Source organism: Strongyloides ratti (assembly GCF_001040885.1).
Source record: "Strongyloides ratti genome assembly S_ratti_ED321, chromosome : 1".
NCBI classification, from domain to species: Eukaryota; Metazoa; Nematoda; class Chromadorea; order Rhabditida; family Strongyloididae; genus Strongyloides; species Strongyloides ratti.
Window position 1 is genome coordinate 8,454,154 of NC_037307.1, and position 18,223 is coordinate 8,472,376.

At 25.4% G+C, this 18,223-nt stretch overlaps 3 protein-coding genes across 3 annotated transcripts; 2 read left to right on the forward strand and 1 right to left on the reverse strand.

Annotated features, from left to right (window-relative positions):
• Window positions 1-346: 346 nt before the first annotated feature.
• SRAE_1000263400 (Endoribonuclease Dicer) lies at window positions 347-5,948 on the forward strand (the record flags this gene model as incomplete). The annotated part of the gene is made up of 4 exons (XM_024649734.1): window positions 347-403; window positions 447-609; window positions 662-5,475; window positions 5,523-5,948. The coding sequence occupies 4 exons, from the start codon at window positions 347-349 to the stop codon at window positions 5,946-5,948; spliced, it is 5,460 nt and encodes a 1,819-aa protein (XP_024503581.1).
• A 328-nt stretch (window positions 5,949-6,276) lies between these two features.
• SRAE_1000263500 (Condensin-2 complex subunit D3) lies at window positions 6,277-10,533 on the forward strand (the record flags this gene model as incomplete). The annotated part of the gene is made up of 2 exons (XM_024649735.1): window positions 6,277-6,448; window positions 6,488-10,533. The coding sequence occupies 2 exons, from the start codon at window positions 6,277-6,279 to the stop codon at window positions 10,531-10,533; spliced, it is 4,218 nt and encodes a 1,405-aa protein (XP_024503582.1).
• Window positions 10,534-14,360: 3,827 nt separating this feature from the next.
• Window positions 14,361-17,857, reverse strand: SRAE_1000263600 (Protein-tyrosine phosphatase, receptor/non-receptor type domain and Protein-tyrosine/Dual specificity phosphatase domain and Protein-tyrosine phosphatase, catalytic domain-containing protein; the record flags this gene model as incomplete). Its single annotated transcript, XM_024649736.1, has 3 exons — window positions 14,361-14,722; window positions 14,770-15,058; window positions 15,107-17,857. The coding sequence occupies 3 exons, from the start codon at window positions 17,855-17,857 to the stop codon at window positions 14,361-14,363; spliced, it is 3,402 nt and encodes a 1,133-aa protein (XP_024503583.1).
• Window positions 17,858-18,223: the final 366 nt, after the last annotated feature.

An 18,223-nucleotide genomic window follows, 5' to 3' on the forward strand; every position in this document is an offset into this window, starting at 1 on the left:
ATAAATTACAAAAAAATAATGAAACAATATAACAAAAACAACAGAAAAATTTAGCAAATAAATTTATATATCAAAAGATAAAAAAAAACAAAAGTAAATTGCCAATTTTACCACTATTTTTGTAAAAAATGTACTAAAATTAAAATTGCAAGTGGGAAATCGTACCTTAATGTTAATATCATAATATCTTTTCAGGAAACATTTCTCGATTCTTAAATAGAAAACTCATTGGAGCAGAGTATATTGAAATCAATCTACAGTTGTTGGAGTAAGGAAAATTATCTTTTTTGTTGAAATTATCATTCATTATTTGAAGTTTATACTTCTAATGTGAAGCAATTGAATAATGACAAACAGAAGCTTTGAAGTTTCTGACGAAGTATTTACACCGCGTCCATATCAGGTAAGTAAATAAAAAACATTGGATTTACAAAGCTTTTTTAAAGCTGGAAATTCTTGAAAAAGCAAAAAAAAGAAATGTAATTGTTCAACTTCCAACAGGTTCTGGTAAAACATACATTGGAATTTTAATGATAAAAGAAGTTCAATACACAGTTAGAAAGAGTATATCAGAAGGCGGGAAAAGAATTTTTTTTGTTGTTAATAATGGTATCGATAGTTATAATTTGATATATATTAATTAACATTTATTTTTTTTTAGTTTGTTTAGTTGAACAACAAGCTAGACATATAAAGAATGAATGTGAATTAGTAGTTGGAGAATTACATGGTGAATCATCAATCACAGTTCATGACACTGACAAAATAAAAACATTTCTAGAACAACATCAAGTTATTGTTCTTACAGCTCAAATATTACTTGATTTAATTTGTTTTTCGAGAATAAGTATGGAAGATATATCATTACTTATTTTTGACGAATGTCATCATTCAATGGGCAAAGCTCACCCATATTCAAATATTTTATCTAGATATGATAAGGTGCCAAATGAGAAAAAACCAGTAATTCTTGGATTAACAGCAAGTTTGTTTAATCAACGTTTAAAAAAAAATCAAATTGAAAACTTACTTTTGAAGTTAGAATATAAAATGCATGCTGAGGTTGTTACAGCTGATGATTTTTCTCAAGTATTAAAATATTCTGCTATACCAAATATAAAATTAATTGAATGTTCTGATTTTAATGCAGAAAAATTTGATATTGCACAAAAGACATTAAGTTTTGTAGATAAACTTAATGAACTTGTTAGAGAAATGGAAAAATTGTTGAAAGATTCAAGAGATTTTGATCCTAGTCAATTTATAAAAACTGATATAAATTCTACGATTGCGAATTCAATTTATGAAAAATTTATTGACACTTCATCTAAAGATATTAGGAAGAAAATAAGCGAATTTGTATACATTACTAATAATTTGGGTCCTTTTACTGTTTACAAAATCTGTGATTTTTGGACTGGAGATTTAAAAAATTATAAAAATGATCAAACAATTTCTGTTAAAGCTAATTATGTAGTGGAAGCAGCATTTGATGTATTTGATAGTATTAAAAAAGAGTATACAAAGAAATTTTCTACAATGGTGACGTTTGAAGAAATTGAACCATATCTTTCTAATAAACTTAAAAAAGTTATAGAAATTTTAGAAACATTTAACAAAAAATGTATTGAAGATCCAAGTGTTTTTCAAAGTATGTCTTGTATAATTTTTGTTGAACGAAGATCTGCAGCTTATGCTATTTTTGAAGTATTAAAAGAATTAAAGAAATTAGATAAAGCGAGATTTGGATTTATTAAAGCTGATTATATAGTTGGATATAATAACAATAAATCAGTAGAAGAAACAACTATAAGTAGTAAAATACAAGATAAGAAACTCCAAAGTTTTCGTCAAGGTTCTTTGAATGTTCTTGTATCAACAGACGTTTTGGAAGAAGGATTTGATGTAAGACAATGTAATTTGGTTATAAGATATAAATTTCCTAAAAATTTCCGGTCTTATGTTCAAGGAAGAGGTCGTGTAAGACATAAACAGGGTTTATATATATTGTTATCAGATTCTAAATCACTTGAAGATGATAAAGCTGAATTAAAAAATTTTGAGGAATGTGAAACATTATTAATTCAAAGATTTAGAACACCAAATAATTTTGTTGATAATAAGAAGAGTATAAATTGTCCAGATTTTTATGTTGATTCTCTTTATGATTCATATGTAGTTGAAAGTACTGGTGCCACAGCAGTTCTATCCAATGCTATAACTATTATAAATAGATATTGTCAAAAGTTACCATGTGATAATTTTACAGTTCTATCACCATCTCCGGATATAATTGAAAATGAGGATGGTACATATGAATGTTCTTTACTACTTCCTGCAAATTGCCCATATCGTAATATAATTCGTTCAAAAAAACCGCTTCCTTCTGCTAAACTTTCTAAAATGGCAGCTGCAGTTGAAGCATGTAAAATTTTACATCAAATTAAAGAATTAAATGATAACTTATTACCAAATGGTAGAGAAAAATTAAAACTTATTGAAACGAAATTCGATGATTATGAGGATGAAGTTGATATAAAAGAAGTAATAGTTGGTAGTGCTCAAAGAAAACAATTATATGACAAAAAGTCATCTATTTATTTGTATGATATATTGCCTTTAGAAAATGAAGAATCATATTTATATATTTTTGATATTGATCTTAAACAACCAATTCATAGTTATATGAATTTAAAAAATAGAAAAATTGATAATCCTCAAGATTATGAATGTGCATTTGGATTTCTATCAAAAAAAGTTATTCCAGACATGCCTTCATTTCCAATATTTTTAAGATATGGATGTGCTGAGGTTACTGTAAAAAAACATCCTAAAAAATACTTAATATCTCTGGAGAATTGGGATAAAGCAATTAAATTTCATGAATATATTTTTTCTGATATTCTTAGAGTTACTGATGTAGCTACTTTTTCAGCTGCTCAGGCTATTGTTAAAATTGTAACTTTACCGTTAAAAAAGATCAAATTAGAAAGTGACAATGAATTTGATTATGAGATTGACTTTAATTACATGGATTATATATTAGAAACACTGGAGGGTATGTTTAAACCTCCACTTGAAGAAGATAGGAAAAAATATGTATTCAACGAAAGTCTATATGAAAATGCAATTGTCTATCCATGGTATCGTTCTGAAGAAAATAGAAATTATTATATAATTGGTGAAATAATGCATGATGTCAAGCCAAGTAGTGATTTTCCTGATAATAATTTTAAAACATTTGAAGAGTATTTTTTAGAAAAATATAAAATTACTATTTATAATAAGGACCAACCACTTTTAGATGTTGATTATACAAGTAATAGGTTAAATTTACTTGTTCCAAAGTATCCTTCTAAATCGTCAAGACCACTTAAAAATTCAAGGAGTTCTCAACGTCAAATATTAGTTCCAGAATTAGTTTCAATACATCCTATTAAGTCAACTCATTGGTCTATTATTGGGGCACTTCCTTCAATATTTTATCGATATAATTGTCTTTTAATGGCAAATGAATTGAGAGAAACTATTGTTAAGAATGCTTTAGGAAAAACCAATGTATATAGAGGACCATTTGAACCATTATCATATAAAACATGTTTAGAAAAAGATTTAAAAGATGAAAAAAATTTAAATGAAATTATTGAAGAGGAAACTGATCAAGTTGAAGAAGATATAACAGATTTTGAAATTGGTGTTTGGGATCCTCAATATATTGATACATTTGATATTTTAAAACCGGTTAAAGAGATACCAGATCAATTAAATAATGATGTACAGTGTCTTAAAGCATCATATCCTGATGATGAAAAAATGGAATCAGATATTGATGATATAGATGAAGAAAAAATGGGAACATTTAAATTTTTATCAGTAGATGAACGTCCTGAAATCAAACCAGTAACTGAATCATCTTTTACTTTACAAAAATTGGAAAGTTTAAGTGGATGGGATGATCCATGTATAGATAATCAAGAAATTAAAAGTGTTCTACATATTTCAGATGTAGATGCAAGTATTGATAAGAAGGCTCTTGTAAGAGATATGAATGATGTAAATGAATTAGAAGAAACAGAATATCTTGATGAAAAATTTTCAACATATCCTATAAAAAAGAAGCATCTTGTTGATATTGAAAAAAAATTTGTTGACTTAAGAGAATATGAACAATCTGAATCTCCACCACCAATTACCAAAGATGACTTTAATATTCATATGAAATTAGATGAATTTGAAGATTTAGGACAAAATTGGAAAACAATAGTTAGAGATAATTATGAACTTTTAATTGAACAACCAGTTATGCCATATAAATTAGACGATGAGGGTATTGATACTGATGATCTTTATTCTAAAGGAGTTAATCCAGCGATCCTACTTTGCGCTTTGACATCACGTGGAGCAAATGATGGTATAGATTTGGAACGATTAGAAACAATTGGTGATTCTTTCCTTAAATTTGCCACAACCGATTATTTATATCATAAGCATGTAAATGCACATGAAGGGTGTTTGAGTCTTTTAAGAAGTAAAGAAGTATCAAATATGAAACTTTATTTTCTTGGAAAAAAAAGAAATATTCATAATATAATAATTAATGATAAGTTTGAACCACATACAAATTGGATTCCTCCAGGTTATGTTGTATCTAGTGAATTTAAACCTAATTATGTCCAACAAAATGCTGATAAAGAAGATAAAGATGCTGAAGCTATTCTAAATTGTGATTTCGAATCTGATGATAAATTATCTGAACTTTGTAGTGAAATGGAAGAAGGAAAAAATTTAAAAAAAAGTAATTCTGAATTTAAATTTAAAAAAGTTCGTCAGTTTAATGAGCTATCAAATATTGTTTACAATCCTTATCTCCAACAACAAATATGTGATAAGACAATAGCAGATGTTGTTGAAGCTTTAATTGGTTGTCATCTAATTCATATTGGTTTTGATGGAACTCTTAAATTTATGCAGTGGATGGGAATTAGTGTCTTTTCACATCATTATGAGGCTGTAGAGATTGATCCGATGATAAAAATATTAGATTTTCCACAAAATCCCAACAAATCGATGCAATGTTTGTACGGTTTTTACAAAAAAAATTTATTTGATATTTTTGAACAAAAAATTGGGTACATTTTTAAGAATAAAGCATATCTTATTCAAGCTTTTTCACATGCTAGTTATTATATCAATAGAGTAACAAGTTGTTATCAAAGGCTTGAATTTTTAGGTGATGCTGTTTTAGATTTCGTCATCACAAGATATTTATTTTCTCATGAAGCCAGTTTTAATCCAGGAACATTGACAGATTTAAGAAGTGCCTTAGTTAATAATACAATGTTAGCTTCTGTTGCAGTTGATCATGATTTTCATAAATACCTTATGGAATTTAGTCCTAAATTACATGAAGTTGTTAGAAAATTTGTTACATTTATTAAAAGTCACGAAAATGAATTGATAAATCTTGATTCAGATGTAAGCTATTTGATGTTAATAATTTTATTTTTTCTTTTCTTTTCTAGCTTTTTATGGTTAATGAAGATGAAGAAGATTGTGATGGTACTGAGGATGTAGAGGTTCCAAAGGCTCTTGGAGATATATTCGAGTCATTTGTTGGAGCTGTCTATTTAGATTCAGGAAGAAATCTTAATGTAGTTTGGGCTTTGATTTACAAAATGATGAAACCACACTTAGAAAGATATACTAAAGAACCTCCAATTAGTCCAATTCGTGAGTTAACTGAAAGTTATCCAGACAAAGTGCAATTCTCTAAGGTGGAAAGAGATCCCAATACTCAAAGAGTTAAAGTTTATGTTGAAGTTTCAGGAACTAAGATAACAGGAGGTGGTAGAAATTTTAAAATTGCTAAGTGCAATGCTGCTAAACGTGCTCTTAAGTACATTAAACAGTTAGAAAAAGAACGTGCTAAAAATCAAAATATTTTATAAATATTATTATAATTTTAAAAAAATGATTTCTACTAATTCAATTGTTTCTATTTTTATTTATGCTAACTTTAACAAATTACTTAAAAAAACTTATTATATTGTAAGCCTTTTCATTATTATTTAAAAAAATCTAGACATGATAGTGCAAATTAATTTTTATACTTTTGAATGTCTTCAAATCTAGTCATTACTTTTACTGATTATATTCCAAAAATCCTATTCTTTTGTCTTTAAACGAAAAATAAAAATTATCTTATAAATATTAGTTTTTTTTATGTGTCTTAATAAGCTATAAAAACTACTATTAACATATTAAACTATAAAAAATATGGATTTATTATTAGAATTTTTAAATAATGAACTTTCATTTATTCATGAAATTCCACATGAAATTGCATCAAATTTTTTTGATGAACTATGTTTTGCCTTTAATTTTGCCGGAATTACTGATGATTTACATTTTTTTTACAAAGATCAAAGTATAATAAAACTTTCTGAACGTATGTTTTTTTCTTTTTTTACATAACTTTTTCATTCAGTTAGTAGTATAATATCTGATAAAGTTTTACACTTATGTAGAAAAGATGAAGTAATTTTGAATGCTGATGAAATTTTACTAGAAAAAAAATTATGTATATTACTTTGTTATGGAATAAATTATGCTTTAAAAAATAAAAATACTTTTAAAGCATTGAAGAATGGACTTCTTTCTACTAGATGTTATTTATTATTGGCATCTATCAATGGAAATGTTAAATACAATATTTATCAAGAAAATATTGTTAGAGAATGTTTGAATATATATATTAAAGTATTAAATATTATTATAACAAAGTTTTCTGAAATAAAAAATAAATCAAATAAATCTAGAAAAAATATGAATATAACAAATGATTATTCAAATAATAATATTGATTTTTCTAAAGAAGAATTTGTGGAACTTGAAAAGGAATTAAGAATATCTTTAGATGGATTATTTTTTTTAATTGAAAAAGAGTCATTAGTTAATTCAGAAGACAATTTGCAACTTGTTTGTAACATAATAAATAATCTTTTTAAAATAGATATATCACGAGATACTAATATTTATATGTGTGGAAATATCAATGAATTCAGGAGCATTACAAATTTTTCTCATATTGGATTTTCTTTGCTTCATTACCTTTGTCATCTACATCATAATGCTTTAGAAGTATTATATCCAGCAATTATAATGCCTCGTATAATGTATGCTTCAATTGTCAATAACCAATTCCTTCCAAGTAATTGTCATATTAATATGGAAATGACAAATATTTGTGAAACTTTTATAAAATTTTTAAAAGAACGTATTAAAATAAATGAAGCTGAACAGGAGGTAATATACTGTATGTTAATATCTTCTTGTTTAAAATGTCCAGAAAGAGCTGAATATCGAACAAAAATTATAAAAAGTGTAATTGATGTTGTTAGTTATATGTCATTAGATTATAAAAAACGTTTTGTTGATGATATATTAATTATTGGACAAAATATTCGTGGTGGTTTACGTTCTTTTGCCATTGAAGCAATTCCTTTAATTTACACAAATTTTGATTTCATTGAACTTGGTAGTCAAACTACCATTAATAATAATATTAACTTTAGTCAAGATATTATAATTAAAAAGGAAGTTAATAGTTCATTTACAGAAATTACTTCTCAAGAATCTTTAATAGAATACGAAAATCTTGAATTAAAATTTTTAAAACTTGTTGTTTATGGTATTGAGGATAAATTAAGTTGTGTTAGGCAACGTGCTTTGTCTGTCATTCCAATATTTTTGAAAAATAAGATTTTAATAAATCAATGTAATAATTTATTTGTCGATTTATTCAAGGAACTACATAAAATTGAATTAAAGAAATATAATAATAGAAGGAAAGATTATCAATCTTCAGTTGTAGACAAAAAAAGAAAAAAGTTTCAAAAACCTACCGAGAATAATAATAATAATGATACTAATGGTGAAAATAATAATTCTTCAAACGAAATAATTGAATTATCAAATTTTCAAAGTAATAATGAAGAAGTAAACAATATAAATGATACAAGTGATAATTTACAAAATGATACTAATGAATATAATATGGTTATGTCACCTAATATCAATTCAATGGGAATAGATATGAATAGTACTCAGATAAATGTACAAATTATTAGTGATGTAGATGGTATTTTTGAGAGAAAACGTGTTTTTAAAGTTCATGATTATCCTCTTTTAAATAGACTTTTAGTAAGATGTGACGATTATTTTGCTGCTTGTAGAAAAAGTGCTATTATAGCTTTGGAACAACTTTTTCATTTTTTAACTAAACCAAATCATATTGATGCAGTAATTTCCCAATTTTGTCGGCTAGCTCGTAGTAAAAGTGTATCAATAAGAAAACAAATTGCTGAAACAATCTACAATATTCTTTTTTGTCTCGATGAAAATGATATATCATTTAAAAAATTAATTTTTGCTTCTATGGAGTGTATATTTCTTCAAGTAACTGATCGTGAAATATCAGTACAATTAAATGCAGCTAAATTGGTTAAACATATGATATTCTTACCTTTGATTAATATGAATATCAAGGATAAACTTGCTTGGAATATTTTGTCTATTAGTGAGGAAAATTTAACATATCAAAAAATTTTAAAACAAACTATACCATTTCTAGTAAAAGAGAAACTTATTGATGGGGATTTAATTAAGTCATTAGATGGACTTATTGAAGATCTTCAAGATGAAAATCATAGACAAAACATTTGGATGTTATATTCAATTTTAAGTATTTTTTTTAATGTTGATCCTAATAATGCTTCAAAAGAATTTTTAAAAATTGAAAATTATCATATTGAAAATGATACTAGATTATGCAACTATCTTACAAATATTATTTCAAATGGTGCTAAAAAGTTACTTGATGTGACAAGAAAAAAATTAATTGACAAAATTGAAAATTATATTTCATTATTTAGCATAAATAATAGTAATGTTTCATCACTTTATTACTGTTATGGTGTTCTACTTTATGGTGTAGGTGATTGTAGTGAGGAGGGAAAAACTTTGTTTGCTCAAAAAAATAAAGATATATTTGCTGAAGCTCAAAAAAATATGAAATTATTGATGTTTGAAAAATATCATGATGATGCAAATGCTTCTAATTTTTCTACATCTTTGTATTTACCTAATGATATTGAAAAAGAGAGAGAGGATATCAAATTAGCTATGATTATTGGTATTATAGGAGAAATAATAGATTATGAACAGTCACTTATAAATAAAGATCTTTTTGAAATGATTCAAATTATAATGTCTTCTAAAACCTGTATAAAAGCATTACGAATATTTCAAGAACAAACTTTAAATGGTACAATTTTATCGTCAACTTGTCGCCAAAATACACAAATGTCACAATTTTCACAACGTAATCATATAAAACCACTATCAATAATGGAAACTTTTAAAACTCATCACATTAAATATGCTAATATAACGTCAATTGTTCGGGCACATTGTATCATATTAATGGGTAAAATATGTCTTGTTAATGAAATATTTGCTAAAGATGTAATTCCTGTTTTTATGAAAGAACTTGTCATTTGTAAAGATTATATTATTAGAAATAATATTATAATTGTAACACATGATCTCTGCAAAAGACACACTTCTCTCGTTGGATCTTATTTAAATATTTTTGGAGCATGTCTTAGTGATGATTCTGTAGCTGTTAGAATTCATACATTACATTGCCTTACAAAACTTTTAAAAGAAAAATATTTATTATGGAAAGGTGGTATTATGTTTAGATTTGTTTGTACACTTCTTGATAAAGTAGAAAAAGTTAGAGATTATGCTGAATTTTGTCTTATTGAAACATTATTACCTGTAACACCTGATATGTTTTTTTCAAATTTTATAGATTGTATTTATTATTTTAATGGAGTTGAGCATCCATCTTGGATTGTACATAATCAAGTTAAAGATGAAACTTCTTTAGGAATATTTTATAAACATCGATCATTACAGGGTAATTATTATCAAGATGATCGTCTTAAACTTTACCGTTTTATGCTTAAAAATATGACAACTATTCAAAAGGCTGCTATAACTCAAAAAATTTGTATTGAAATTTTTGAAAAAATAAGTCATAACTTATTAGACTTATTTGATATCAATGTACAAAATCTTCTTATGGATTCATTTAAACTTTTATCCTCTGAAGAAGGTAAAATACGATTTAATGTTCGAAAAGATGGAGAGGAAGAAGACTATAATGAGGAAAGTGAATTAAGAAGAGAATTTATTACTATGGCTGCAGAAAAAGTTTCTAAAAAAGCTTTAGAAGAAATTTTTATTAGAGAAATTATGAAATATTTATTAGAATTAAAAGATACTTTATATAATTCAAGGAATTCAGTTTGTTCACTTGGATTTCTTAAATATTTACTTCATCTAAGTAATGAGTATAACTATGAATTTAATAAAATAATTGATGAAAACAAACATTTAGCTGCAAATGTTCGCCATGATATTTTACGATTTAAAAATAAATTAAGTCAAGAAAATAATATCTAATTACTAAATTTTTTTTATTACCTAAATTTAAAGTTATATATTATAAATATATATAAAAGTTTAGTTATTTTTTTATACTACGTAATAAACACTTTTAAATTAAATATTTCATTTTTTTAATTTTTGTTAAATAGTTATATTATAAAATACTACCAAAGTTAAACAATGACAAAAAAGTTATTACCAATATATGTATAATTTTTTTAAAGTTACAATATTGATTTAATAAAAATTTTTTATATTAAAACAGAAAATAAATAAAGAAAAATAAGTAATTTAAAAAAAAACAACTTTTTTGGAATTTGATAATGCTACTATAGTCATTCGATAGCCCTTGAAATGGGATGAATTTTGAATATAATCAACACTATCTTAAAATTGAAACTTCAGAAGTTATAAGGATTCAAAGTTGAAGGGCGAAAATGTGGAATATTTTTTTTAAATCTTGATTTCTATGATAATATTGTAAATTTTAAAAATAAATATTTTTTTCTAGATCATTTTTTTACGAGAAATTCATTAAGTCTATTCACATTTTTATAGGACTTCTAAAAATGAAGATATGATAAGAAATGTGTTTAAAAAAAAGTTTTAAGAATTTAGTGATAACTCAAGTTAATGAAGTCACAGGTCCATGAAATTTGATGCGCTGGGCTTCTTTTATAATTTAAGATGTACCGTACGTTGAAAACATTTTTTTATTTTCAATGATTCTTGAGATATGAAACATGGTACTTTTTCGCGCGTAATCCATTGTCATCATTTTTTTATATCTCGCAAGTACTTAAAGATATAAAAAAATTTTGAAGGTAGACCATATTTAAAAACTCATTAGAAAACGATTGCAGAAATCTGATTTCATTTATTTTGATTTTAAAGCGAGATATGAACAAAGGCGGAAATTTTTCTAAAATATTCATTGTTCCCGACTTTTCAGTATCTCAAGAAATACTTATCCTATGAAGATGGGACTACTTTCATTCGATTTCTATTCAAAAGTAGGTCTAGATAAATGATTTTCATAGCCATAACTTTATTATTTTCAAAAATATAAAAATTGGCTGAAAATTTTCTAGATTTCCGATTTTTCCTCTAAAAATATAACAAAAAAAAGACAACTTTTTTTGGAAATTGAAAATGACACTATAGTCATTCGATAGCCCTTGAAACGGGATGAATTTTGAATATAATCAACAATATTTGAAAATTAAAATTTCAGGAGTTATAAGGATTCAAAGTTGAAGGGCGAAATTGTGGAATATTTTTTTTAAATCTCGACTTCCATGATAATAATGTAAATTTTAAAAATAAATATTTTTTTCTAGATCATTTTTTTACGAGAAATTCATTGAGCTTATTCACATCTTCATAGGACTTCTAAAAATAAAGATATGATAAGAAATATGTTGAAAAAAAAGTGTTAAGAAACTAGCGTTAACTCAGGTTTATAAAGTCACAGAAGCATGAAATCAGATGCGCTGAGCTTCTTTCGTAATTTAAGACTTACCCTACGTTGAAAAGATTTTTAAATTTTCAACCGTTCTTGAGATATTGTGCTTGGTACTTTTTCGCGCGTAATCCATTGTCACCATTTTTTTATATCTCGAAAGTGGTTCAAGGTATAAAAAAATTTTGAAGGTAGACCCTATTTAAAAACTCATTAGAAAACGATTGCAGAAATCTGATTTCATTTATCTTGATTTTAAAGTGAGATATGAATAAAGGCGAAAATTTTTCTAAAATATTCATTGTTCCAGACTTTTCAGTATCTCATGAAATACTTATCCTATGAAGATGGGACTACTTTCATTCGATTTCTATTCAAAAGTAAGTCTAGAATATTTATTTTCACAGCTATAACATAATTATTTTCATAGATATAAAAATTGGCTGAAAATTTTCTAGATTTCTGATTTTACCTCTAAAACAGTGACCAAAAATGAACAACTTTTTTTTGAATTTGAAAATGCCACTATAGTCATTCGATAGCCCTTGAAATGAGATAAATTTTGAATATAATCAACAATATTCTAAAATTTAAATTTCATGAGTTATAAGCTATCAAAGTTGAGAGCGAAATTGGGGAATATTTTTTTGCAAATTTCGACTTCTATGATACAATGAGATATTTTACAAATAAACATTTGTTTCTAGATCAATTTTTTACGAGAAATTCATTAAGCCTATTCACATCTTTATAGGACTTCTAAAAATGAAGATATGATAAGAATTATATTTAAAAATAGAGTTTTGAGAATGTAGTGATAACTCAAGTTATTGAAGTCACAGGTCTATGAAATTGGATGCGCTGTGCTTCATTCGTGATTTTAAATATACCCTACATTGAAAAATTTTTTAAATTTTCAACCGTTCTTGAGATATGAAACTTGGTATTTTTTCGCGCGTAATCTATTGTCACCATTTTTTATATCTCAAAAATGGTTAAAGGTATAAAAATATTTTGAAGGTAGACCCTATATGAAAACTTATTAGAAGTCGATTGCAGAAATCTGCTTGAATTTGTCATGATTTTAAAGCGAGATATGAACAAAGGCGGAAATTTTTCTAAAATATTCATTGTTCCAGACTTTTCAGTATCTCAGCAAATAATGACCCTATGAAGATGTGAGTAGTTTTATTCGATTTCTATTCAAATGTTACTCTAGAATATTAATTTTCATAGCTGTAACACTATTATTTTCATAGATATAAAAATTGGCTGAAAATTTTCTAGATTTCTGATTCTACCTCTAAAAAAATGAACAAAGAAAAACATCTTTTTTGGAATTTGAATATGCTATTGTATTCATTCAATAGTTTCTAAGATGAGATGAATTTTTAAAATAATTAACAATGGCTTAATTTTAGAGTCACGTATATATTAAAAATTTTTTTTGAAAATTCGAATAATAAGTATATGTATAATTTTGTTTTAAAAATACAATAATGATTTTATATAAATTTTAATCTAACATATTAAATAAACGAATAAAAATAAATAGTTTTAAAATTTATTTTTTAACAAAAATTTTATTGAAAAATCCACTACTAATTTTCGTCAATTTATTTTAAAATTTTATTTTAATTTATATGATAATTTTCGTTATTTATGAAAAAAAATTTCTAAGATTTTTTTTACTGTTTATCAACTTTCAAATACTCAAATTGTTATATATTTAATTAAATTTTTAAAACATTTTTTAATACTTTTTTTATTTTATTTTTTATCGATCCAGCACGTCAGTGAATCTAAAAAAGATTTTAATTTTAATGCTTCAAAAAATAACATTCCAACACTAAATTTCTATTAATATACTTTCTATCAAATACATATTTATCTTTCAAAAACTTCTTGATAGTTTTTAAATGATTTCTTTGTAATTAAACAACAAGCTCTCCAGAACATATTGTTTTTCTTTCTGTATTCTAGAAGAAGATGTATAAAAATGTTTGAAATATGAAACAAAAAGTATCATTAAACAAATCATTTAAAAATTCTTTTGAATGAAAAAAACCATAAATATTTTTTAAAATTTTAAAAAATGATCTATTAGTCTTGTATTTAAAATTATTATGAATTTATAGTAAAAAAAAGAAAACATATAAAATAGAAAACTATAAAATTAAATAAATTTTATAATGTTAAAACTGTTTTTAACTTCATAAATTTTTTTAAATGTATGTTATTATTTTAAATGAAAACAAATTATATTTTTAAAGTTTATTAATTATAAATGGTTATAAAATGATGTTTTGATTATACATCTGTGACAAAACATAATGTCAATAAGACATTTTTTAATATTTAAAATTAATTTTTTTAATTATTATCCTTTATATTCTTTATTTTGACGCAAGATTTTTTTTGACATTGTTGTAAAATTTTTGTAAGCATCAGGATCCATTTCATCTATCTTATTTTTAAAATGTTCATAAACAATTGAAAGAGAAAAGATAAATTGCATCTTAGTCTGAACTGCTTTATAACGATATGACCTAAGAGTTTCCAAAAATTTTATTGGATCAAAAGCTATATATGAATTGATCATATCAATCATATAAATAGCTAATGCTAATGATCCAGTTCTTCCTATTCCTGTACTACAATGAATTGCTATTTGACAATTATTGTCAAGATTTATAATCTTTTTGTACAGTTCATGAATAGTTTTACTTTCTGTAGGTATGCCTAAAAAAAACAAATAACATAAATTTTTTTTATTAAAATAAACTTACTTTTATCAGGCCAATTGATGTATTGAAGAATTTTAAAATTATTTGATACATTTTGATCATTAAAAATTGTGTAGTCATATTCAATAATATGATTTTCATTATCAAATTTTTTATTAATATACAAGATAGTAAATCTACTTGTTTTTATTTCTTTAGCATCTGTTGGGAAATAAGGAAAACATTTATTTTGTTCCTTTATTTCTTTTTCATTGAGAAGTATGACAATGATTCCGATCTTGTATCTAAAAATCATGTCATACATATCATCAACTGTTGTTAATAATGGTGCCTAAAAAAATATACATTAAATAAAGTTAAATTATTTTTAATATCTTACCTGACACATAATAATTTTTCTTTCCTTTTCATCACCATACTTATAGATCATTTGATTAGCATGTATATAACCAAGTACATTTTTAGAATCATATCCATTAATATTTACTGATGTTTTATCAAGACATGATATATCATTGTAACGATTTTTTTGTTTAGCATCATAGAAACGTTTACATTTTATTTTAAGACCATTATCACTTATAATTCCTACTTTATCAAATTGTACACAAAGTTCATCCAATTTTACATCATCAAGAATACTAATAAATTGTAAAAAACGCTTGATTCTTTTATCCATATTGTCTTTAGGAGCATTCAACTTGTAAAGATAATTGTCATATTGGTTGGTAAAATTTATTCTTTTATTATTTGTGTCCAATAACATCATATTATCAAAAAAATATGTAATAAGAGTTTTTAATAAGTAAGCATATTCTATAGAAGAAATGTTACCACCATAACGTTTTTCACGAATTTCTTTTATAATCTCCATTGGATTAAAAATTGAGACATCAGCTTTAATTATTTCCAAAATACAACAAAAATATGTAAAAATAAATACACTTGATCCAGCACTACGTGAAGCATGGACAAGAATATTCTTATTTCCAGCACATTCAGAAACCTCTGAGTGTAATTTGGTGAAATCCAGATCCGTATTTGGTATTGTATATTCCTTCCAATCCTTGACATGAAAAATTGTCAGTTCCTTTGACTTTTCTCCCTTCATAGTCATGTTAAACTTTAAAATTTTAACAGATATAAGATTCGTTGGCAGTTCTTCCAAAAATTTAACAGTAACATTTCCATAAGTTTGGTTTTTTTCAGGCCAATATAACAATTTATTATTTGTTTCTGGGTTATCTTCATTATCGTGATAAATCATTGCAACAACAACTGTAGCATCTTCTTTGTAAAGTAACTCCCAAAAATATTGTATTTTTTCAGGTGTTGGTCCATCAGAAATGATATAATTTCTTTCTGGTGAGACATCATTAATGTAATGAGCTCTTATTTCTTCAGAGATTGATTTAAAACATTTGACCAAAGATGAATCAAAACGAGTACTTGTATCGTAATCAACCTCTTCATCACCTTCTATTTTCTTTAAAAACGATTGCCTCATTAATATATCCGGAATATAGTTTTCATCTTGAACTATCTTACAGTACTTTTCCAAATTTGCATTTGATACTTCTTTCCACAATGCAAATATATTAGGATATTTAGATGCTAATTTCCTTCTTCTAATATATAACTTTATTTGTTTAAGAAATATTAGTGCACAGAAACCAATAAAAATTAAAATACCAATAATGACACTTCCAACAATAATAGAAATTGCACCAAAAAATCCAAATTTTTCCTTAAATTTTTCAAATCCTGATTTTTGTGTATTCTTATTAGTTGATTCAGCTTTTTCAGAACTTGGTTTGTCATTACGTAAAAACGAGTGAATTAAAGTGACTTTTCCATTAGGTGTTTTGTAAAGGCATTTTAATGTTGTATTGAAATTTTTTACTTCTGATGTAAAGACAAAATCACCAGAGCGATACAAACCATCTTTTGCTACTCCATTAGCATTCAACTCAGTTAGATTAACTATATTTTTGTTAATGTAATCAACTGAATAAAGGTATCCAAAACTGAATCTATTGATGGAACAATTTGGTCTGACCACCGTCTCATTTGATGAGTAAAAAATGTACTCCAATGGATATGTAAAGTTTTCTTGTGGTGGTGCGAAATAGAAGATCTTTGTTATCATACGGTTTCTTCCAATCGACGGGCAATCATAGGAGAATTTTAAAAGTTCATATCCATTCAATGAGAAGGTACCATTAGTAGTTTTGTTGGAGTTTGGCACTTCTTTAACTCCATTCTTTGTAAAAATAACTTTGGTTATTAAAATTTCTTCGTTCTTATAAAAATCTTTTAAATTTGGTTGATTTTTTAAAAGGAGTTGAATTTCAAGAAACTTTTCCAAATAGTCAAATTTTATAACTTCAACTTGTGTACCATTCAGCATTACTTGAGTTGAATTGTATCCTTTAACTAAAATTTCTGGTCTGTCATTGATAGCTCTAAAGATCATACAAGGCTCTGCAATCTCCTTTTTAGAATTATCTTCAGGCATTGTAAACAAATAATAAATCTTATTTACATGTGGCAGTTCATCCGATGTTTTCAATTCATCATTAACTAATCTGAGTTGAAATATCTTCCCTGTTTTGTCCTTTGTGAATTTTAAAACTTTTTTTTCATCATTGCCGCATTCGTCAGGATGAAGTAGTTGGTTATTTATTGTAATTCGTTTTGCCACCATATAAGGATTTGGTGCGAGTTCCCAGTTAAAATTAAACTTCCATTTATAGAGCTTGTGGTTTTCGTCACTTAATGCTTTTCCAAAAACTCCACAATGAACTAGGTGAGGTCCAAACAGGTTATATCCCAACAGTGTCCATGCAAAAGTTTTACTTTCAGTGCGTATCGTTAGTTTTCTAAAGTCTGACGAATCGTTCAAGTTAAAAGTGTCATTAACAGTTAAATGCCTGTATTTCTTGTCTGGACATTTCAATAAAATTACATCCGATGAAGAGTTTGAATTGATGTTGACTGGAAATGTTGTTTTGTTGATTTCCTTAGGAACCGAAGGAAAAAATGTCCAATGAATACTTCCTTCACATTGTGTGAAGGTTATCAGAAGTAGCAGCCAGAGAGTTTTGAATTGGTTAAAAACCAGAAACATAGTAAATTGTTTTTTGTTAAAAAACACGAGGATTTAATAACTTTTTGAATGATAAAAAATTGAATATTTTTCTCTCTTTATTCAGATTTTTTAACAAAATTAACATTTTCTTTAAATAATATTCATATTTTATCAAATTATAGGCAAAAAACGTTCTAATGTAAATTACTCTTTTAAAAGTTAATTAATGTTACTATGCTATTATATCTAATAGATGTACTTTGTACTAACAAAGAAATTTAGATAAATTCAAAAAGAAATATAATTTTAATTAGTATGATTATGATTGAATATATCTATTTTAATTTTTTTATACATATTTTTCTATGATTTCAATTGATCAACTAAATGATATATTTTAAATGT